Below are 22,447 nucleotides of genomic sequence, written 5' to 3'. Positions count from 1 at the left end.
TCTGTCCATAGATGTCTCCCTCCTCCTGGCCAGCTCCTGAGACAGGCTGGCCTCCTGGATCTACCCCATCCCCATCCCACCCTGGCAGGCTTAGGTGTCCCTGTAGGCCCCACAGGCAGAATCTGCCCCCTCTAATCTGGCATTCTGTTTGACTCCAAAGTCCTTGCTTTTCCCACTGCTCCATAACCCCTAGGACAGGCCAGTCCTTCCAGCCCAGGACCAGAATGTGGGTGGTTTGGAAGAGGAAATGCAGCCACAAAGCTTCCCTCTCTGTTGTGTCTCCCGGCAACAGCCAGGGGTCTGTCTAAAACCCACACCAGATCCCCTACCCTGAACCCTCTCCCTTTGCCCTTCATCACATCAATGACCCACCCTCATTGCCCTCTCCCCCACCTGTTACCTTCCTCCATCCTCTCTGCATGTGGCCCAGTGACACTGACCCTCCTTATCCCTGAAATACACCACCTCCCTTCCCACCCCAGGGCTTTGGCACATCCTGTTCCCTCCATCTGGAAGCTCTTCCCCCAGATCTTGAAAAGGCTCCATCCCTCACTTCCTCCAGGTCTCTGCTCAAATGTCACCTCCTCTGGGGGCCCTCCCTGACCATCCCCCTCACCCATCACTCTCTGGCCCTTCCTTGTTCCCCCTGTACGTTCTTAATCACTACCTTATGTTATATTGTATAATTATTTTGTGTATTTGCTTTATTTTTTATTTTTGGCTGCAGTGCACCGCTTGTGGGATCTTACCAGGGATCGAACCTGTGCCCTCAGGAGTGACAGCTCAGAGTCCTAACCACTGGACCACCAGGGAATTCCCAAATGATTTGTGTATTTGCTTTTTGTCTGCCTTGTCCCGCTAGGACGTCCGCAAATTGAGGATTGCACTTTGCCTTGTTTCCCACCATATCCCCAGTTCCTAGAACAAGACCTAGCATACAGTATGTGTTCAATTAATGTATACTGAATGAATAAATGAACGGCAGCCCTGAATGTGGAATTGAAAAATGTTCATATTCACAGCTCTCAATGTCTGGTGCCTATGAAGGAGAGGGAAGTGTGTCTCTCACCTGTAGAAGGGATGAATCTTCCAGAGGGCAACAGGAGCCCAGCCCCATGGAGTATGTTAGGGGTGAGGGGAGGGGCTGTGGAATGTGGGGGGTAAGCCCTCCCTTCATCCTCTCTGGCCTTGGGTGTGCATGTTTCCTCCGATACAAAACCCTCCTCTGTGGGCCGGGAGGAGAACTCCTCTTTATCTCACAAAACCCTTCATGGCACTGCTCTTTCTCCTGGATGGCAAGTACCCATTATGAGCGGGGTTCCCTTCTGGGACCTTGGAGGTGGGACTGGCCCACTCTCCAAGAGGTAGGGTTAGTAGCATCTTTTTTTTCTTTTGGCCGCACACCACGTGGCATGTGGGATCTTAGTTCCCCAACCAGGGATCGAACCCACACCCCCTGCCGTGGAAGCGCGGAGTCTTAACCACTGGACCGCCAGGGAGGTCCCCCAAGAGGTGGGGTTAGGAGTATGGACCAGAGTTGAAGGCAGGTGGCTGGCACTGAGGATTTAGTCCCTGATCTGCCTGCCATGTGAAAAAGCTTTAGGATCCCTACCTGGGAGAAGGAAGAGGGGCACTCTGCAAGGGGGACATCAGTCCAGACCCTGCCCTCAGGAAGTGTACAGTCCAATGGGGTGGGGAGTGTGAAAGCATTTGGAAAGTGGAGGAGGAGGCTGTGTGGTGGGGCGGGGTGGGGAGGCAATGCCTGGTGGGCAAGATGCTGCCACTTGGTCTCTGGGGGGTCAGTGCTGTCCCAGGCCTGAGTGAGACCTGGGGGTGTCCACTGGCATAATCGAATTAGTGGCTAACAATTATTAAGCACTGTGTGCCAGGCAAGGATCCGAGCACTTCACAGGGATTAACACTCTTAGAAAATGGAACCATTATTATGATCCCCATTTTACAGATGAGGAAACTGAGTCTCAAAGAGGCCAAGAGCCTTGCTGAAGATCACACAGCTGGTGAGCTGTGGAGAACCAGGATTCAAACAACCTCTGAGGGGCACTAGAGGCCATGTGCTAACCCCACCCAAAATGGAAGGCTGGCTGAAAAAGCACCTAACAAGTGCTCAATAAATATTTGCTGAATGAATGAATTCAACAAATTTGTGCCTGTCCAGAAATCTGTCCCACCAGCCTCGGTGCCCACAATTGCAGGAAATGCTATGATTATGCTGCTGGTATCAGCAACACCACCACCCAGCATGCTTCCATCCCCGGGTTTGGTTAATGATCACAACAGCCACACTTGCAAAGGGAATGTTATCACCCCATTTTATAGAGGAGAAAACTGAGGCAAAGGGAGACCTGGGAACCAGAATCCAAATCTGACTGCACCACTTCAGTCTGCCTATACAGCAAGACCCCTGGGAAGGGTAGCACGTAAAATGTCATTGTCATTTACACCTACTGGTAGGGGCATCTCTCAGCTTCTAAAGGTCACAACGCTGAGCTAATGGGAAAGGGTTGGGGGGCGGGGGGTGAAAGGGGAAAGGGTTCATGATTTTGGAACCCTGGGGATTGGGTGGGGTGAGTGCCAGTAGAGAGTGATAGGTATGAAAAGGAAGTGGCGTGGGGGGTCTGAAAATAGACCTTCAGCACTTCCTAGTTTTTCTAGCAGTGTCTGCAGCTTAAGAGGGAGAAGGTTGGCTCTGCCCTAGAGACACCGTGTGACCTCCAAGGAGCCTGTGCTATCTCTGGAGCCACTGGTCGCCAGAGTTCTCTGCTTGGACATCTTCCCATCTCTGCATCTGGGCTGAGTGTATAGAAGGGGCTCAGGCTGAGGCAGGACCAGGGCACTGTGCACCTCCTCCATGGTGGGGGATGGGCAGGTGAACACTCGAACCCTTAAACGTAGCAGACCTTGAAGTCCCCTGGAGCTGCCCGAGGCACGGAGGCGGGCCCATGCTCTCTCAGGCCACCTGGGTGTCTGCAGCCCAGAGCTGGTCATGGGCACCATGATCTGCCCCGAAGTTCACAGGATCCCAGATGCTCAGGCCAGGTGGCACTTCCTCCAATCCATCCCCTGCCCCTGCAGGGACATCCTTGGATGTCCATGAAAAAAGAGCACCTGTTCACTGAGCCCCTACTGTGTGCCAGTTCCTGCCAGGCACCTTGCACACTTTCTCATTTAATCTTCACAATGCCAGATGAAACAGGAGCTCAGAGGGTGAATCAGCTTGTCCAGAGTCACCCAGCACCGGATTTGAATCCAGGCTTGCTAGCTCTCGCCTCTGCGCCCACCACCTTGCTGAGGGAAGTCCTGCCCCAGCCCCACTGCCTGTTGGGTGCAGGGGGCTGGCAGAGAGGGCTTGGCCATGCCAGGCCAGCTTGTGGGCTCCTAAGACCCTGGGCTCCTGAAGAATGGCTCCCTTCTCTGCAGGGACTTCCTCTTCGGCTCCTCGTATCCAGGTTAGAGGTTGGGACGGGAAGGAAGGCAGGGAGGGAAGGATCAGGGGAGGTCAGATCAAGCCTGGAGAAGTCACCCTGCCCGTCTTTCTCCTGCAGGATGGAGGCTAAGGGGAGACTGTCCGTGGGGTCTGGGGGGCATCGGAGAGCAGAGGCCGGCAGGGCACCATCAGCTGTGGTAGCTCAGGGGACTGTTGGACCACCGTGTGTGGGCCAAGCACGGAGGAGCTTGCTGGGATCCGGGCAGGGACACGACGCTCACAACAGACTGTCCGGGACTTTTGGCTGCTTCGTGTTCACGTCGCCCAAGTCCGTCTGCCAGGCCAAGGGCCTCGCTGGGGTTTTCCACGAGGACTTCCTCCACGGCAGCTGTCGTCCTCTGACCGGCTGGTTCCTCTGTCTCCCCAGCTCTTCTGCTGCCCTGGCGGCCCTGGCTTTCCCAGACTGTCACGTGGGGCCTGCACCCGGGGCCTCCTCTTGGGGGGTGCTGCTGGGGCTTTCTCCCTCGGAGGCAGCAGGTTCGGCCGGGTTCACAGGGGCCTCTGGGGTGGAATCCGTGGAGGGGGCAGAGGAGGCTTCGTCACAGGGGCTGGGGGCTGAGCTGGCCGGGGGTCCAGGGGGCTGGGCCTCAGGGCTTGCCTGTGGCTGGGCCCCAGCATCCAGCTGGCGCTGGGCCCCGTGGTTCTCCTGGGGCTGGGCCCCGGGGTTCAGCTGAGGCTGGACCAGAGAGTCTGACTGTGGCTGGGCCACGGACTCCAACAGCGGCCGGGCTGTGGGGTTCACCTGCGGCTGGGCCTCAGCCACTGGCCCTGGTAGAGTCTGACCCCTGGAGTCCGCTTGGGTCTGCGGCTCAGCTGGAGTGAAGCTGCCCGGCCGCTCCTCACAGAGAGCTGCGGCGAAGGAGGAGAGCACGGTGTGCAGCAGAGCCCGGAGGTCGGCACTGGCCAGGAGGCAGAGGAAGGGACTGAGGCAGCTGTCGAGCAGGATCAGGTAGTCAGAGTAGACCAGGGCCTCCCAGAGCAGGTAGCCGGGGTAGATGTCCCACAGGAAGGCCAGGTACAGCAGCTGTGCCAGCTGGTAGGGCAGCCTCAGGACCACATAGGCTGATAAGATGGTCTTGGCCACGCGGGCAAAGCCTCGGCAGGCCGTGGACCCGGGCTGGCGGCGGCAGGTTCTGCAGGTGGCAGCCTGGGTGAGCACGTGGCAGATGAGCAGCAGGAGGAAAGGCAGGAACCCCCCCAGGATCTCGAGCATCCGCAGCGGCAGCTCCTCACTGTCCCAGAAATCCAGGCAGATGACCAGATCGTACCACCAGACGGCGGCCTCGGGGAAGACCAGCCAGGGCGCACTGAAGAGGGTGGCCAGCACCCAGACCCCGGCACAGACCCAGAGGGGCAGGCGGGCTGGGCGGTGCCCGGGGTACCAGCGAGGGCACAGTGCAAGCAGGCAGCGGTCCAGACTGAGGGCTGTCAGCAGGAAGAGGCCGGAGGAGTAGGACACACCCCACAGGAAGTAGTAGAAGCGGCAGGCGGCCGTCCCCAGTGGCCAGTGCCCTCCATGCTGGATCTCCAGGATCTGGAAGGCGGCTGCCGCCAGGAACAAAAAGTCAGAGAGGGCCAGGCTGAGCAGGAGCAGGGCGAGCCGCGTGCCCGCTCCCTGCCGGGCCTGCGAGCCGGCCAGCCATGCCATGAGCCCGTTGGCTGGCAGCCCCAGGAGCAGGAGGGCCACCAGGAAGACCGTGTCCCAGCCACCCTGGGGGTAGTCCTCATCGTCGAGCTCTGTGCGGGGCCCGTGGCCAGCGGCACCCAGGTGGACTTCCATAGCAGTGTCCATCTGAGGTCCCCAGTGTCCCACTGGACGTGGAGTGGGTGCCTGGTGAATCAATGAAGGCATGAATGACTGAAAAGAAGAGAGAGGATGCTGTGCATCTCCATGCAAGTCACTGTCCCTCTCTGGGCCATCATCATCATCACCTTTGAGGTAGTTAACCTTTGCCAGGGACTTGAAACAGATGACCTCACCTAGTCCTCATACAATCCATTCTACATGTAAGGAGAGGAAGGTTCAGAGGATCAGTGACTTGCCCAAGGTCAGAGGCAGGAATGTGGGCACCAGGGCTCTAACCGTTCTGCTACACGGAGTTCTCGCTGCGCCCAAGCAAACCAGAGGCTTTCAAATATATTTCAACTAAAATATTATAGCAGAACCCCTATATGGACTAAAACTGTGTGCTCAGGATAACGGAGGGAGAGCACTCTTAGGGCTCCAGGGAACACAGTCTAAAAACCACTTGGGAATTCTCTGGCAGTCCAGTGGTTAGGACTCCGCACTTTCACTGCCATGGGCCCCGTTTTCATCCCTGGTTGGGAAATTAAGATCCCTCAAGCTGTGTGGCGTGGCCCAAAAACCAAACCAAAACAAAACAAAAAAACCCACTTGGTCAGAGCATCACAGCCTCCTTTTAGTCGGTATCCCGGGTTCAAATGTTTAAGATTCTGACTTCCCTGGTGGTCCAGTGGTTAAGAATCCACGCTTCCACTGCAGGGGGCAACAGGTTCGATCCCTGCTCGGGGAACTAAGATCCCGCATGCTGTGTGGTGCAGCCAAAAAAAGAAAAAAGATTCCAAGAAGGAAGGGCTCAGGTCCCCTGGGCCCATGGGAATCCAAGGGTGGACAGGGAGTCTGGGGCAGAGAGTGGCCCCCACTTGTCCCCTGGGGCTACTAAATAGAAAAGGGGGCAGGGGACTCAGCCGTGTGATGAGGATGCGGGTGGCTGGGTCCCAAGAGGCTCGCTGCCCTCACCCCACCTTCCCTAGATGGGGGAGGGTGGTTCCCTCTGAGGGTGGAGAAACTAGATGTCCAGGAAAGACTGGATCCTGCCACGTGGCCCATGGCTCCAGCCACTTGATCTTTTAGCCTGCTTGTCTCCCCACCTCCAGGGCCCTTACTCAGGCAGACCCCACTCTGCAAGCTCCAGCCCCTACTGGATCAGAGCCCTGGGCTCCCCTTGGGCCCGGCTGGTGAGGCCTGGCTTACCTGTAAGGTGCAGGCTGCTGGCTGGAAGGAGCAGGGCGTGCCTGCCTCCCCAGAGGTCCGGCCGTCCGCACGGCCCCACACCGGGGCCTGATGCGTGGCGCCCGGCGGCACTAAGGCGGCCGGTGTGAAACCCAAGCTGGGAGGACATCAATCATTCATGGGGCTGCTCGCCGGGAAACCCTAACCCCAGCCCAGTAAGGCCAAGTGACCAGCCAGGCCCCCCTATTCCTGACAGGGCCAGATGGCTGAAACCCCTTGCCCTAGGCTCCTCCAGCTCAGGGCAGGCTCTGGGTTCCCCCAGGGTCCACCTCCTCCGAGGTCACCCCCATGACCCTCAATCATCTGTGATTCAAGGCCTCTATGGTCTGGCCTCTCTTCCTGAATTTCACATACCCTCTGCTCCGGCCAGGATGTCGCCCACGTGGGGGCCGCGGTGGGCAACTCATCCTCTCCTTTCCCACCTCCCAGCCTTTGCCCACACTCTTCCTCCTGCTTGAGATGCCTCTCCGTGTCCTCTCTTAGCTAAATCCTGCCTATCTCATACAACTGGGCTGACTTTGATGCTTCAGCAATATTGCCTCCGTTTTATAGATGAGGCAACTGAGGCTTAGAGAAGTGAATTTGCTGGATCTCCCAGCTCATAAGCGGCAGAGCTGGCGCTCAAAGCTCACTGCAGCCAACATGTCCTGGCACGCTGTGTTGCTGAGGATGATTCCCCTGACCCATCTGGCTCTGCCTTGGCCACCCCCAGGCAGAGGGCTGGGATTAGGGCCTGGGCTGCCTGCCTCACTTACCCTAATCCCCCTCAGGGCCCGATCCCTGGCCATCAGCTCTCAGGCTGCGGGTGCATAAGCAGCTTTATGGGTCCGGAGAGGCAGGAGTGCACGCTGGTGCTGCACCTCTGAGCCCTGTCACCCCTCTCCGCATGGCCACAGAGCAGGTGAGGGGGCAGCATGGCCCAGACCCGCCCCCCGGACCCCGGAAGCCCCCTGTGGGGGTCACGGCTTCCAGTAGCGGTGCTGAGGGGCTCCCCTTGACCAGGAGGAGGAGCAGCAAGAGGGCGAAGGGACTCCGAGGGTCCCGGAAGGGCACTGGCAGCTCTGGGGAGCAGACCCTCACGCAGGGCCCCAAGGCCCTGGGGAGCAGCAAGAACCCCTCCGGGACTGGAGACGGGCAGGAGGGGCCAGCCTCTCGTCGCCAGTCCCACCGGCATCGTCCTGCCCCCCAGCACGATCCTGCTCAGAGGACATACGGGACCCTGCTCAACCGCATCTTTGGGAAGGTCAGGTGGGGCTGGGGCAGGGCTGGGGGGCCTGGGGGTGAGGTTGGGGCTCATGGGCTCAGGCTCAGCTCACCCTGCCCCTTATACTCAGGCCTCCTCCACTTTCTGCTCCAGACTCAGGAGCCTGGGCTGAGGGGGTAGAGTTTCTGCAGTTTGGGGGTGGCCTGGGCAGTGGGCGGAGCTAGACCCCAAACCCAGAGATCTGTGGCAGCGTGGGGCCCCAGGAGCAGGAAGGGGGTCATCTCTTCTCCTGGGGCCCGCGGGACTTCAGCTGCCTTCTCCTGCCCTTGTGGGATGGGCCCTGCCCAGGCCAGTGTGGGCTGGGGCTGGAGGAGGAAGTACGGCCAGAGCCCTGGCCGGCCCCAGGGACATGCCGGACTATGCCCCTGCAGGACCGCGAGCTGGGCCCCGAGGAGCTGGATGGTGAGTGGCCCTTGCTGGCAGCGGCGGGTGGGAGGTGTCCCAGAGCCTGGCTGCCTGCGCCTGACCTCCCTCCCCTGCAGAGCTTCAGGCTGCCTTCGAGGAGTTTGACACGGACAGCGATGGCTACATCGGCTACCGGGACCTGGGCGAGTGCATGCGGACACTGGGCTACATGCCCACGGAGATGGAGCTCATCGAGGTCTCCCAGCATGTCAAGATGCGAAGTCAGTGCTTGACCACACCTGCCTGGGGGCGGGGAGGGGCGGGGAGGGGCAGGGAGGGGCGGGACGGCCGAGCCATCTGGCTTTGCAGCCCGGGTCCTCTCCCGGCCTCGTGGTTCAGGGGAACGAGAGGTGGTGGGAGGTGGCTGTGGGGTGAGGCCCCGGTGACGGTGGCGTGAGGGGGTAACAGTTTCCAGGACAGTTTGACACTGGCGCCGGGGCACAGGGGTCGAGGGTGACAAGGAAGGCACCGGGTGACCCAAGAGAGCCCCTTGGGGCTCAGGTCGAGGATCCCCGTCTCTGACTGAGGTAAAGTGGTCCGTGCTGGTACCAGCCACCAGGGCTGTCTCTGTCTCTCTCTCTCTCTGACCCTCCCGAGGCTCCTGAAGAGAGCCTCCTGAGGTTCTGTGAGGCCGAGCGTGACAGAACCCTGGCCATTCCTTGCGATTAAATGTCTGATGGGCTGCCCTTGTGTGATTATCATTAGCCGATTTGTCAAATATCAGATTCCTTTCATCCCAGGACTCTTGCATTTTCTTTTTCTTTACAGTTTCCAAAATGGGATGTGATTTACAATTGATGTGAATATTTTCGTGTCATGCTTCTTTCTTTTCCCCAAAGCTGTCAGTTGACCATTGGTGCTTTTTATGATTGACAGCATCTTAGAATCCAGGGACAACCTGGGGATGCTTCTTAGGGGTCTTTGCTGCCGCCTATGGGGTTCTGGCACTTTACAGTCATGAACCCCAGCCCCATCAGCACCCTGTCCCCGGATGAGGAGGGAGGCTCAGTAAGTCCCCCAAGGCCACACCATCAGTGGCAGAGCCAGGAGGCTTTGAACCTGGGCCTGTCTGGTTGCATAGCCTGGTCTCTTTCCCCCACACCCGGTGCTTCACTGAGAACACCTGAGCACTTTGCCCCCATCGGAGACCCAGGCTGTAGCCCCCTACCCCCCCCCCCACCCCCGCCCAGGGACGTGGACACCGGTGTCCTTCCTGGATGCAGAGCCGGGGAGGGGCTGGCCCTTGTGACGCCCCTCCTTGGACCCCAGCCCTCACCACTGTGACCCTCTGCCTGGGTCCGCAGTGGGTGGCCGCGTGGACTTCGAGGAGTTTGTGGAGATGATGGGCCCGAAGCTGAGGGAGGAGACGGCGCACATGCTGGGGATGCGGGAGCTGCGCATCGCCTTCCGCGAGGTGTGGAGCGTCCAGATGGGCGGTGGGGGGGTGGCTGGGCGGCATCCTTACTGGCCTCTCCCCACAGGAGGCCAGGGGAGACTGGGAGCCTCAGCCTCTGGAGGCCCCAAGCCCTGCAGCTGGTGGGACTAGGGCTGGGGAGGGGTCGGAGAGGGTTTGGCTCACTCCCAGCTGGGGGTCCACCCAGGGAGACCTCCTGGGGCAGGGAGCTCACGGCCTCAGCCTGGGAGGAGGAGGAGCGTGTGGACGGACGATGGTGTGGGCGTCCAGGCACAGGATGTGGCAAGGTGGAGGCGGGTACAGGCAGAGGCAGCTTTGGGTAGGAAGGGCTGAGCCCTGCTGGAATACCAGTTTGACAGGGACAGGGATGGGCGAATCACGGTGGCAGAGCTGCGACAGGCAGCACCGGCTCTGCTGGGGGAGCCACTGGTGGGTCCTGAGCTGGACGAGATGCTCCGAGAAGTGGACCTCAATGGGGACGGCACCGTAGACTTCGATGGTGAGTCTCCTACCGAGACAAACGCCCATCCCTCCGGCTCCCAGGCTGAGCTCAGTGCCTCCTGGCGTGGCTGACCTGGACTGGCCCAAGCCCCGCCCCTTCTCCCCCGCAGAGTTTGTGATGATGCTTTCTACCCACTGAGTCTCCAGGAGGGAGACTGCTGCCCCTCTGGCCCCAGACGCCAGCAAGGTTCACGCTGCACACCCACCCTACAAGGCCCCAGGATGAAAGAAACCCAGCAGCCCCAGGCTTCTGCTCCTGATAACCTCTGGCTGGAGAGTTGGCTTGTGATGTCACCTGCCCACCCTCATCCTCACCTCCCTTCCACCCGAGCTGCCTGGAGGAAACCTGCCCTCAACCGCCCATCATTCCCCGGTGTGAGCAAGATTTGAATCTCTCCAGCCCCTTGGGAGGTAGGGAGCTCCCCGGCACTGGCAGCATTCAAAGACGGGGCAGTGTAGGGGTTGGTTCTGGTAACATGGTGAATTGAGAAGGTGGCTGGACACACCTCCCACTCTTTATATGTGGAAATGTTTTGGGTTTTGTTTTTATTTAAAGCTGAACGTGAAAGAGAGGGATGACCCCGGGTACCAAAGACAAAGAGAGAACCCAAAGCTGGGTGGTGGGAAGGAGCAGATGCCATGGGGGCTTCAGAGGTGGAGAGGTTCAGGAGCTGGGGCTCTGACACCCAGGAGGGACAAAAGACCTGTAAGAGGCTGGGGAGCAGGACATGACGTCAGTACAATCCAGCGTCTCAACAGGCTACCCTGTTCTTGAAAAGGTGACCAAAATATACCTCCACCCACCAGCCTGAGAAAGTGACGAGGTACAGATGTTCAGGACCTTGAGTGGAAAAAGTTACCCCAGTGAACCTGCAACTCAGGTCTGCACATCAAGCAGGAGTGCAGTCTATCTCTGTGGTGTGCAAAGCAGAAGAAATAGGAAAAAACTGCTGAGAAAGGCACTCTTTCAACCCAGGGCACATAGGACTTAAAAAAAACCCAAACAACTCCGTCACTTCTGAAGATGAACTCATGACAAAAAATTACAAATCACATAAGGAAACAAATCACCACGAGGGAGACCAGGCAGACGCAGTAAACAGAAGAGTCAGCACCCAAAGTGTAAATCATAAAACAATGTAAAAGAGGCCATTAGGGAAACGCAAAAACAAACAAACAAAGAGAAAAAACTGAGGTGAAAGAAAGGAGACCGTTATCAGTAACAGGATGGTACGAAAACAGAACAGAAAGATTTAAAAAAATAACCCAAAAGAACTTCTAAAACTAGAGGATATAGCCATTGGAATGAAAAAAATTCAAGGGGTAAAGTAAACAGCATATTGGACACAATTTAACAAAAGATTAATGAACTGGAAGCTATATATGAGAAATCACCCATAAGGTAGCATTGAGGAACGAAAGACAGAAAATATTAAAGAGTAGTTAAAAGTCATTAGGAGTCTCAGAAGAAGAAAATGTAGAGAACAGGCATGAGGCAATATTTAAAGAGATGATGATTGAAAAACTTCCATAAAGACTTCCACAAAGAGGGACTTCCCTGGTGGCACAGTGTTTAAGAATCTGCCTGCCAATGTAGGGGACACGGGTTCGATCCCTGGTCCAGGAAGATCTCACATGCTGTGGAGCAACTAAGCCCGTGCACCACAACTACTGAGCCTGCGCTCTAGAGCCTGCATGCCGCAACTACTGAGCCTGCGTGCCACAACTACTGAAGCCCCCACGCCTAGAGCCCGTGCCCGCAACAAGAGAAGCCACCATGATGAGAAGCCTGCAAACCACAACAAAGAGTAGCCCCTGCTCTCCGCAACTAGAGAAAGCCCGCGTGCAGCAACAAAGACCCAACACAGCCCAAAATAAATAAATAAATAAAAAGAATTCCACAAAGGCAAGAGTCCAGATTGAAGGAGCACGTTGGAGCCAGAGAAGGATATATAAAAGTAAATGTATAGGGACTTCCCTGGTGGTGCAGTGGTTAAGAATCTGCCTGCCGATGCGGGGGACATGGATTCGATCCCTGGTCCAGGAAGATCCCACACACCACAGAACAACTAAGCCCGTGCGCCACAACTACTGAAGCCTGCGTGCCTAGAGCCCGTGCTTCGCAACAAGAGAAGTCACTGCAATGAGAAGCCCGCACACCGCAACGAAGAGTAGCCCCCGCTCACCGCAGCTAGAGAAAGCCCACGCGCAGCAACAAACACCAACGCAGCCAAAAATAAATAAATAAATAAATAAATTTTTTTTTTAAAAAAGTAAATGTATATCTAGATGCATGCCAGTGAAACTGCAGAATACAAAAAGAAAATCTTGTAAACAGCTCGAGAGAGAAGTCAGATTACTTACCAAGGATTAGCAATTAGACTCTCCAAAGACTTTTTTCATTGACAACAACAGATGCAAGAGGAAAATGGAATAAATTGTTCAACGTGCAGAGGAAAAAAAAATGCCAACTGAGAAGCCTGTACTTAGCTCATCTTATTCAAGAATGAAGATGAAATATAAACTTTTTTCAGCAAACACAGGCTGAAAGGGTTTCCCACCCACAAACTCTTGTTGAAGGGATGGCTTTAGTGGGAAGGAAATTGAAGGCAGAGTATGTACTAAATAATAGGAGAGAAATCAGTAAACATATTGGTAGACCTAAAGAAGCATTAACTATAAAAAAATAATTTGGGGGATTTTAAAAACCAGGAGGGAATAAAAAAAATAATAGACAAAAATAAAATGGAAGATGGGAAGAGATACTCTAGATATGCTTGTTTTTCCTAGAGGAGGACAGATTCATTGATTAACTTTAGATTTTGTTAATCATGTAAGGGTAACCATTAATATAACAGAAATAGAGATAGAATGTTCCATTCTCGATAGTCAAATCAACAGAGGAGGAAAGGGGAGAAAGTGAAGAATTCCTGATTAAGCTAGCAGAAGGCTGGGAAAGAGGAAAAAAAGCAAAGAAAAACAAAGTCTACAGAAAACATTAAAACACAAGGTAGAAATAATCCTTAAAACAAAACAAAACAGTGCTTCCCTGGTGGCTCAGTGGTTAAGAATCCGCCTGCCAATGCAGGGGGCACAGGTTTGAGGCCTGGTCTGGGAAGCTCCCACATACCACGGAGCAACTAAGCCCGTGAGCCACAACTACTGAGCCTGTGCTCTAGAGCCCGCGAGCCACAACCACTGAGGCTGTGTGCTGCAACCACTGAAGCCCGCATGCCTAGAGCCCATGCTCCGCAACAAGAGAAGCCACTGCAATGAGAAGCCTGCGCACCACAACGAAGAGTAGCCCCCGCTCACCGCAACTAGAGAAAAGCTTGAGCGCAGCAATGAAGACCCAACGCAGCCAAAAATAAGTAAATAAATTTATTTTAAAAATTACAATAAATGTAGGCAGATTAAGTTTTCTGGTTGAAAGTCAGAGTTTCAGTCCCAGAAGAAAATATCAGTATTAGATTGGGCTCCCTGTAAGTGATGGAGACCCCAAATAACAATGCTTTAAACTGGATGGAAGTTTATTTCCCCCACAGGAAGAGTCTTAGGTGAAATCCAGCTGTATGGTCTTCAGGGACTCAGGCTCCTTCTGCTGGCTGCTCTGCCATTCTGAGGGTGTAGCCATGTTTGTTTGTTTCCCAGCTGGCAGGCTGGAGGCAGGAACAAAGAAGAAAGGGGGCAAAGAGCATGAACCACTTATACCCCATTAGGCAGGGCTCCCCACCTGGTACGCATAGTTGCAAAGGATGCTGGGAAATGCAGTCTTTATTTTGGGTGACCTTGTGCCCAGCTAGAAACTAGAGGTTCTTTTACTACAAGGGCAGAGAGCAGATTTCAAAAGGCAGATACCAGGACTTCCCTGGTGGCGCAGTGGTTAAGAATCCGCCTGCCAACGCAGGGGACATGGGTTTGAGCCCTGGTCCGGGAAGATCTCACATGCCGCGGAGCAGCTAAGCCCGTGCGCCACAACTACTGAGCCTGCACTCTAGAGCCCGTGAGCCACAACTACTGAGCCCACGTGCCACAACTACTGAAGCCTGCCTGCGTAGAGCCTGTGCTTCGCAACAAGAGAAGCCACCGCAATGAGAAGCCTGCGCACTGCAATGAAGAGTAGCCCCCGCTCACTGCAACTAGAGAAAAGCCCGCACACGGCAACGAAGACCCAACGCAGCCAATAAATAAATAAATAAATAATCTATATATATTTAAAAAAAGGCAGATACCAGGCTCTTCCCCACAGCTAAGTGCACATATAAGAGACACATTCAGGACTTCCCTGGTGGCGTAGTGGTTAAGAATCCGCCTGCCAATGCAGGGGACACAGGTTCGAGCCCTGGTCCAGGAAGATCTCACATGCCACGGAGCAACTAAGCCCGTGTGCCACAACTACTGAGCCTGCGCTCTAGAGCCCACGGGCCACAACTACTGAGCCCGCGAGCCACAACTGCTGAAGCCCGCGTACCTAGAGCCTATGCTCCGCAACAAGAGAAGCCACCGCAATGAGAAGCCCGCGCACCGCAACGAAGAGTAGCCCCCGCTCGCCGCAACTAGAGGAAGCCCGCGTGCAGCAAAACGCAGCTAAAAATAAAATATAAATTAAAAAAAAAAAAAAAGGACACATTCAAAGCATAATGACAACTGAAGGGCTGAAAGTGATGGCTTGGAAAAAAAAGACTAACTAGGAGAGAATTAACCAAAAGAAAGCTAGTATAACTACAGGCATATCAGACAAAATGGGCTATGGGGCAAAGAGCATCAGGGATAAATTGAGTCACAATTCACTAAGGAAATCTAATGTTCTTAATCTGTGCGCAACTATTAATGCCTTTTCCAACTAAAAATAAATCATATTTAGAATTTGGGTATTCATCATTTCCTGAGGATGGCGTTGCTGTCAATCCAACTTGGATTACATAAATTCACCAGCAAAAATCAAGCACATTGGTCACATTAAAACTTTAAACGTTGCGATTCAGTGTTCTGTCCACATGTTCATATGGACCAAGGGTTGGCAAACTTTTTCTCTGAAGGATCAGATAGTAAAGATTTTAGGCTTTGGGGACCATATGGTTTCTGTTGCTCTGCTGTAGTAGTTTGTATGGCTGAGCAGCCAAAGTCAATACAGAGTGTGGCTGTGTTGGAAATTCGATAAATAATAATTAATTAAACTTGACTTACTGACATCAAAATTTGAATTCTATAAACTTTTTTGTGTCACAAAAGCTTATTATCCTTTGACTTTTATCCCAACCATTACTAAAATGTGAAAACCATTATTAGCTTGGTGGCTATATTGGGCCTGTGGGGTATAGCTTGCTGATCCCTGAGATAGTCTTATAATATGGAGAATCACCACTTCTGGGATCACTTGCTGTTTGGCTAAGACTGTGAAGTGACAGAAAGTTATGAGTGTAGTAGCAACTCTATGTTAATTGCTAATTTGCCCACTTTCAGTGAATGGTGTTCATAATTTTTCTTTTTTCCATGTTTGTTCTGATTTTATCTATTGAAATGTAATTTTATGTCTGATTAATCTGATAATACAAACTGTGGGCTTATATTCTGTATCTTTGTTCTTTTATTTCACTTTTTTAGTTTTCATTTTACCTTACAAAAGTATTGGTCCATGTTGCATTAGAAATGAAAACTGGTCCTTTACCCCCAGCTAATTTGAGAATCACTCATTTAGGAGTTCCTGCATTTAACTGGTACCCCCAAAAGTGCCTTGATTGGTGGCTGAGGGTGGGAAGTCTGGGTGGGCCGGGAGATCAGGAGCAAGAGCAGGGGTCTGGGTGCTCATTCTTTCAACAAAATCACAGAAATCTAAAGGCACTGTCCTGGCCGCTGCAGATACAGTGGAGGCCAAATACCTTAATGGCACTCGCGTTTCACTGGGGGCGTCAGACTGTAAACACGAAGTACATGAACAGGGTCTCCGAGGCCCACATTCATTCGGCCAGCCCCTCAGTTGGTCAGCTGGGGACCAGGCCAGCTTGCTAACCCCCACGCCCCTCTGAGTCACAGAAGCCCTGGGTTGTGTTCCTCACTCTGCCCTCGGCCAAGCCAGTCTCTCTGAGCCTCAGTTTGTAAGGAGGGTGACCAGAAAGAACCTGTGTCAAGTGCCTGGCACATGACGCGGCGCCTTCTAAGAATCTGATACATGGTAGCTATTATGACCTCAGATTGCAGGGTTCTCAAAGATTCTGTTTCCTGGTTGTTGAGATCCTGAGATGCTTGGACCTTCCAAAATTCTGTAGTGGTCTGTTTCCAATGTTCTGTGGTTCTAAGAGTCTTTGATCACTGAGGTTTTCTGTTATACATGCCCTGCTTCCTATGTCCTTTGACCCCTACTTCTCCCAACCTCTGGGCCTGGGAAGTAGGGCAGTGGGTGGAGGAGGCTGGGCTGCTTTGTCCTGGTGGCCCACATTCGGAGCCGGCTGTGGCAGCCCAGGGCCCCAGAGCCAGGCTGGAACCAGGATACCAGCCTCCAGGCCCCAGGCCTGTGTCATCTGAGTGCCCTTGGCCAGGGCCGCCAGGGGAGGCACCAATGCTGCCTCTCTGAGTGGAGACAGGGGCAGGACTGACTCTGTCAAGGGCTGGGAGTCTTCTCCAGGCTTGCAGGGTAGAAGAGCCCCAGGCCCAGCTCTGCCCCTGACATGCTGTGTGACCTTGGGCAAGTCGTGGAGCATCAGGACTGTCATGTGTACCATGGGGAGATGGACAGTCCTAGAGCCCTTCAGCGCCAGGGTCGGTCCTTTCCTCAGCCTTTTCAGAAGGGGGCTGTGGCCAGGCTGATGGGCTGGTCAGGGCAAGTGGGAAGTAAAAAGCAATTGTGGGCTGGAATTAAGCACCCCTTTTATTAGCACAAAACACCACCAACCCAGCAGTCCCCCAAGAATAAGTTAAGGCACGGAGCAGGGAAGGGGCGACTTTCCCAGGTAGTGGCCCGAGGCCCACTGCCCCAAACTTCCGGAGCAAACTCCTGAGGGGACTGGGGCCTCGAGGGTCCCGCAGGGGCTTTTCCCTTGAGATGAGGGTACCGAAGCGGGGCGCGGGCCCCAGGAGCGCCCCCTAGGGACGCGAGGAGGCCGCGCTGGGCCTCTCGGCGCCGACGATGGATCCCGCCGTCCGCCGCCGCCTGCTCACTTCTCGAAGTAGGGCAGGTAGAAGAACTGGAAGCCCCGGTGGCCCTTGACCGCGCAGTAGATGAAGATCACGTGGTAGACTGCAGGGCGGGGTCTGTCAGCGCCGGGGCCCCGCTCAGGGCCCGCCCCCGCCCCGCCCGGCGTCCCGCCCCGGCCCGGCGCCCACTCGCACCTCCCGGGACCAGCAACAGGAAGCCGGGCACGAAGAAGATGGCGGTGGAGACACCTACGAGAGGGGAGGAGGGGCCGGGTCAGGGCAGGGAGGCTCCCGGGCGGGACTGCGGGGTCACTGCCTGGGCAAGTCTCACTCTCCGAGGTAAAAGGGGCAGTTTCCTGCCGGGAGGGTGCTGAGCGCTGGGGGAGGTGGAAGGGCTTGCCGGGGACCTCCGGGCACAAGAGGGGCGTGACCGCTGCCTGCGGAGGTAGGAGGGGGGCGCTCACCTGGCGAGGGGGCCACCTCCAGTCCCACGCCGGTCAGGATCAGCACTGCACACAGGTGGAGCCACGAGGGTGAGGGCAGGAGCAGGGGCAGGAGCTGGTGGCAGGGTGGGGACCTCCGCCCGCAACCCCCAGCATGGCTTAGGCCTGAGGAATGGTGTCCCTCACCTAAGCTGAAGGTCCCCTGGGCAGAGAACCGCCAGGGGAAGTTCACCAGGCTCTGTGTTTTCAGAGTAGGGCACCTGGCAGGCCCTGGGCAATGTCTGTCCCTGCCCCCATGGCCCTTCCCTAGTGCAGCAAGCAACAAGAACCTCCAAGCTACCACCCTGGTGATCAGACAGCTCGGGAGCCTGGGGGATCAGGGAGGGCTTCGTGGAGGCAGTAGCATCTAAGCTGAGCAGGGACGGCAGCAGCAGTAGCAGTTACCTTTTAGCGACCACCTACCAGCTGCTGCCAGGCACTGGGCTAAGTGTGTTACATGCAGTGCCTTATTTAATTGTCACCTTGACTGAGACAGGTATTACCATCCCCATTTCACAGCAGAGGAAACTGAGACACAGAGAGGGGAAGCAACTTGCCCAGGACTGCATTTAGAAGGTGGAGGTGATCTGACTCCAGAGGCTTTGCTATGGGCATGGCACAGGCAGAAAGGGAGAGGAGTATTCCAGATGGAGGGAACAGCCTGGCAAAGGCCCAGAGACTGGAGGGAACTCAGAGCTTTCTAGGAACTTCCAGTTTTTGGCGAGACAGGAGAGGCAAGAGTCCAGGCTTGAGGAGTTTGGCAGGATCTGTAGGCCCTGGGGAGGGATGTGGACTTTGGCTAAGGACAGTGGGCACTGGGGAAGCTGGGGTGGTCATAGCTGGATCACTTTTTCAGACGCAGAGAGAGTCCTGGGTCCCCAGTTAGAGGATGGGATGGTGGGGGGAAATGGGGGGCCGTACAGCACAGAGGCTTGAAGGGCCACCATGGACTGTTGTGTGGTTTGTACCCTGCACAGAGCACCTCAAAAAGGGTACAGTGGGGGCTGAAACTCACTCCCTGTACCCTGGCTTAGGGCTGTGGGCTCTGCCCACTCAGAGGAGGCATCTTTTTCTAATTCCTGCCAAAGGCCTTTATGGGCTATGGTGGCCCACAGGCCTGGCAACGTCACTGATGTGGTTTTAAATCCCAGCTCATCTACTTCCCAGCTGTGGCTCTTCTGCAGAGTCTGTGTCCTTACTTTTGTTTTTTGTTTTTTTGTTTTTTTTTTTTTTTTTTTTTAGAATTTTTTTTTTTTTTTTTTATAGCTACTTTATTTATTTATTTCTTTATTTTTGGCTGTGTTGGGTCTTCGGTTCGTGCGAGGGCTTTCTCTAGTTACGGCAAGTGGGGGCCACTCTTCATCGCGGTGCAGGGACCGCTCTTCATCGCGGTGCGCGGGCCTCTCACTATCGCGGCCCCTCCCGTTGCGGGGCACAGGCTCCAGACGCGCAGGCTCAGTAGTTGTGGCTCACGGGCCCAGCCGCTCCGTGGCATGTGGGATCTTCCCAGACCAGGGCTCGAACCCGTGTCCCCTGCATTAGCAGGCGGACTCTCAACCACTGCGCCACCAGGGAAGCCCCTGTGTCCTTACTTTTGAACTGGGATAGTAATAATGCTTGCCCTGTCAGGTGCTGAGGATGAAATGAGATAAGGCAGGTGGCCAGTGCAACTCGCAGGTGCTGGGGAAGCCGCAGCTCCCTCCCCTGCACACAGACACCCAGAGCTGAAGCAAGGGTGCTGCTCAGCTTTCCAGCTAGGGGACTCTGACCCTCCTGGAGGAGGGCGGGCAGGCGCCACCGTTGGGCCCTCCCTAGGGGCTCCCCTTGATCCCAACCCTAGATCCCTTTTGGAGACCCTGACTCCTCAGCCCCACAGAATGAGGAGCGTGGGAGTCAGAAAACAGCTGGCTGTGGTTTCTGCCTGCTCTGGGCCTCAGTTTCCCTATCTTGAGTATCTTGGGGGTGGGAGAGAGGTCCTTGTCAGCTCTCAGACTCCAGACGAGGGGAAGTGACAGGTGCCCTGTGGATTGGGCTGGCAGGGCACTCCGCAGTCCTGGCCACTGAGCTGGGCATATCCCTGAGCACTGCCCCTACATATAGGTTCTGGGTTGTGGCCCTACCTCTCACTTGCTGTGTGACCTCTGTACGGAAGGAAAATAAGCCTGCCCTGCACCTGGCTCGAAGTAGACAGAGAATAAATAGTAGCTGTTACTCTTCCCTGATGGATTAAACAGGCTGAAAAAAAAAAAAAAGAAAAGTTTGGAGCACGGAACCAGGTTCCATTTTCAACTATGTGTGATTTCTTGGCTGTGTGACCAGGAGGCTGGACCTGCCCCTCCCAAGGCCTCAGCTTCCTAACCTGTAAAATGGGGGTGGGGTCACGGCAGCCAGCTGCCTCCTCAGGATGCTGGGAGGCTCAGTGTGCCAAGGGGGGTGTGATGCAGAGCCTGAACGAAAGGAGGGTGGACCCCCCTCATGGGGGTAGGCAGGGTATGCAGGGGGCCCTCGGGGGCACTCACCCAGCCCCAGCAGGAGGAGCAGGAAGGAGGCCAGCACTACCCTGTGGTTCTTCTGGATCAAAGGGTGTTGAGTCCAGCTGGATGGCAGCAGAGCAGGAGGGGTGTGAAAGAGGCGACAGGAGGCGCACCCACTCCCGTCACCATCCCCCGCCCAGAGAGCCAAGGGGAAATAGTCAGGGCTGCCTGTACTGGGGCAGGGGCCCCAGGTGGCAGGAGCGGGGCAGGGTCTCACCTGCAGCAGGCATTGTAGGAGCGCTGAGTGCTGGTGCTGATGTTGCTAAAGGACCACTGGGAGCTGCGGATGGATGTTCGGCCAGAATCCCTGCAGGACAAATGGGCCCAGTGAGGGGGCAAGGGGAGGTGAGCAAGGGGACCCTTTGGGACAGGAGTCATGATGACGTCCTGGGGGATGGTGCAGAGACTGGAACTGGGTGTTCCCTGCAGGATAGGGGGCACTGAGAAGGGATGGGTTGAAGAGGAATTCAAGGGCTGGGGGTTTCTGCAAGATAAAGAGCCTGGTGGGGTGGGTGGGTGAGGCTGGCACTAGGGTAGGGTGCAGGACAGGGGACCCCGTGTAGGAGTCTCTTGTAGGACACGATGTGAGAGAGCTGAGTGAGGTGAGGTGGAGGCCTGAGCAGGGGCCTGGGGACAGGAGACAGAAGCATGGGGCTAGGAGTATGGGGTGGGTCCCCACCTGGCCCTGACCTGGTGCTGGCTCCCCCATCCGGCTCCGGAGAGGCCTGGGCTCCATCCTCATCGTTCTCCAGGTTCTGTTCCAGAACACAGGCCTCAGAAGGGTTACTGGGCTCAGGCCCTTCCTCCCTCCCCTCTGGTGGAGAGGAAGAAAGCGAGCCCACGCCGCTGTTTGCCTGGACACACAGCTGTTTGACTGGCCGCTTGACAGCTGCTCCCTCTGCCCTCCGCCCTCCCCGTAGAACGGGTTTGATGATTCACAGAAACTGAAACCCAGGTAGGAGGTGGGTGCTGGGGGCTTTGGCAGGGAGGAGCCAGCAGGGGCTGGTTGAGGGCTCCCAGGGCCAGGAGATCTCCCAAGCTTGGGAATCAGGGTGGAGTTGTCAGGATGGTATTTCAGGGGCCCAGTGTGGAGGCCCTGGATTTGCGGTGCCAGGGAAGGGCAGGCCAATGGTTTCCAGGTTTGGGGCATAGGAATCTAGTTCAGGTGTCCAAGAAAAGGATTCTAGAGTTGGTGGAGGTCTTCTGGAAAGGGGGATTTCCAGTTTAGTGGGAGCCAAGACATGGGCAAGTCCTCATCATGTGAGCGGAGACCTCCAGCTCTGGAGGGAAGGATGGGGTGGGGACTTAGAACAGAAGAGGGGGTGCTGGTTCCCGTTGGATTATCTGGCCTGGGGCTCAGGGGACTCCTTCTGAATATGGACAAAGTCTGGTTCAGGTACAGAAGAGTTCCCCGTCCCTGCGTGCTAAGGGGAGGGAGGGTCAGTACCCAGGATCAGTGGGGACTCCAGGTTGGGATCTCCAGCTGGGGGTGAGGGACGAGCTGCCAGGTCTGGGCTCTGGGCTCTCCAGTAGTGGCTGGGGACCGAAATCCGAGCTGAGAAGGTCTGGGCAGTGATTTGGCTCAGTGGCCACCTCCGGGGGCGGCCTCCCGCTCCGGCTGAGGCCTCTAGTCAGATTCTCCCGAGTTGGGGTTCTCCAGGGTCCGGCCTGGGGTCTGCCCAGACCCAGGCGGGGGGTGAGGTGGGCCGGGCGGTTCACCTGGTAGCGCAGCCGGGACTGCTTGTCCTCGTCGGCCACCTCGAACCGGGCCCGGCGCTCGAAGTGCAGCGGCCCGAAGCGGGCGACCCCGCTGGACTCGGGCCCAGGGCCCGCGTCCTCCAGGGACAGCTCGAAAGCGTCATCGATGCTGAACTGGGGCCGGGCGGCACTCATGGCCCCGGCCCGCTCAGACGCCCTGCACCGTCGCCATCCGCGCCCGCCGATCCCACCCCCGCGCGCAAGCCCCGCCCCGTGCCGTCGTCTAGGTTGCTCGACGGTCCGGCGCCCTGGCCGAGGCCCCGCCCTTACATAACGGCCCCGCCCACCCCCCCCGCCTTCAGCAGGCCAGAGCTGCCGAGCGCCGAGCAGACTAGTGACCGCGCCTTCTCTCGTCCGGACCGAGCTGGGCTCGCTGCGCCGCCCAGCGGCCGCCTCGGCGAGCGACAGCGGGTGCCTCT

At 56.1% G+C, this 22,447-nt stretch overlaps 3 protein-coding genes across 7 annotated transcripts; 1 reads left to right on the top strand and 2 right to left on the bottom strand.

Moving 5' to 3' along the window:
- Positions 1–3,911: 3,911 nt before the first annotated feature.
- On the bottom strand, positions 3,912–5,297 carry GPR152 (G protein-coupled receptor 152). The gene has a single exon (XM_057552118.1). It carries the CDS (start codon positions 5,295–5,297, stop codon positions 3,912–3,914), a length of 1,386 nt encoding a protein of 461 aa, XP_057408101.1.
- A 2,128-nt stretch (positions 5,298–7,425) lies between these two features.
- On the top strand, positions 7,426–10,287 carry LOC103000328 (calcium-binding protein 4). Its single transcript, XM_007171068.2, has 6 exons — positions 7,426–7,782; positions 8,175–8,205; positions 8,286–8,429; positions 9,513–9,622; positions 9,974–10,121; positions 10,234–10,287. Exons 1-6 carry the CDS (start codon positions 7,426–7,428, stop codon positions 10,260–10,262), a joined length of 819 nt encoding a protein of 272 aa, XP_007171130.2. The 3' UTR covers positions 10,263–10,287.
- Positions 10,288–16,970: 6,683 nt separating this feature from the next.
- Positions 16,971–22,220, bottom strand: TMEM134 (transmembrane protein 134). Of its 5 annotated transcripts, none has more exons than XM_057553390.1 (8): positions 21,990–22,220; positions 20,961–21,025; positions 20,488–20,577; positions 20,256–20,332; positions 19,857–19,971; positions 17,719–17,862; positions 17,450–17,503; positions 16,971–17,357 (listed from the first exon to the last, which is right to left on the bottom strand). In XM_057553390.1, exons 1-8 carry the CDS (start codon positions 22,161–22,163, stop codon positions 17,204–17,206), a joined length of 873 nt encoding a protein of 290 aa, XP_057409373.1. In that variant the 5' UTR covers positions 22,164–22,220; the 3' UTR covers positions 16,971–17,203. The 5 variants fall into 5 exon arrangements, with proteins under 5 accessions (XP_057409373.1, XP_007171131.2, XP_007171132.2 ...); XM_007171069.2 differs by having other exon boundaries at positions 17,719–17,763; XM_007171070.3 differs by lacking the exon at positions 19,857–19,971.
- Between the last annotated feature and the right edge of the window lie 227 nt (positions 22,221–22,447).

Source organism: Balaenoptera acutorostrata, chromosome 9 (genome assembly GCF_949987535.1).
Source record: "Balaenoptera acutorostrata chromosome 9, mBalAcu1.1, whole genome shotgun sequence".
In the NCBI taxonomy this organism is placed as follows: domain Eukaryota; kingdom Metazoa; phylum Chordata; class Mammalia; order Artiodactyla; family Balaenopteridae; genus Balaenoptera; species Balaenoptera acutorostrata.
The sequence above is the reverse complement of the archived record's forward strand: the minus strand, read 5'-3'. Positions and strand labels throughout refer to the sequence as shown.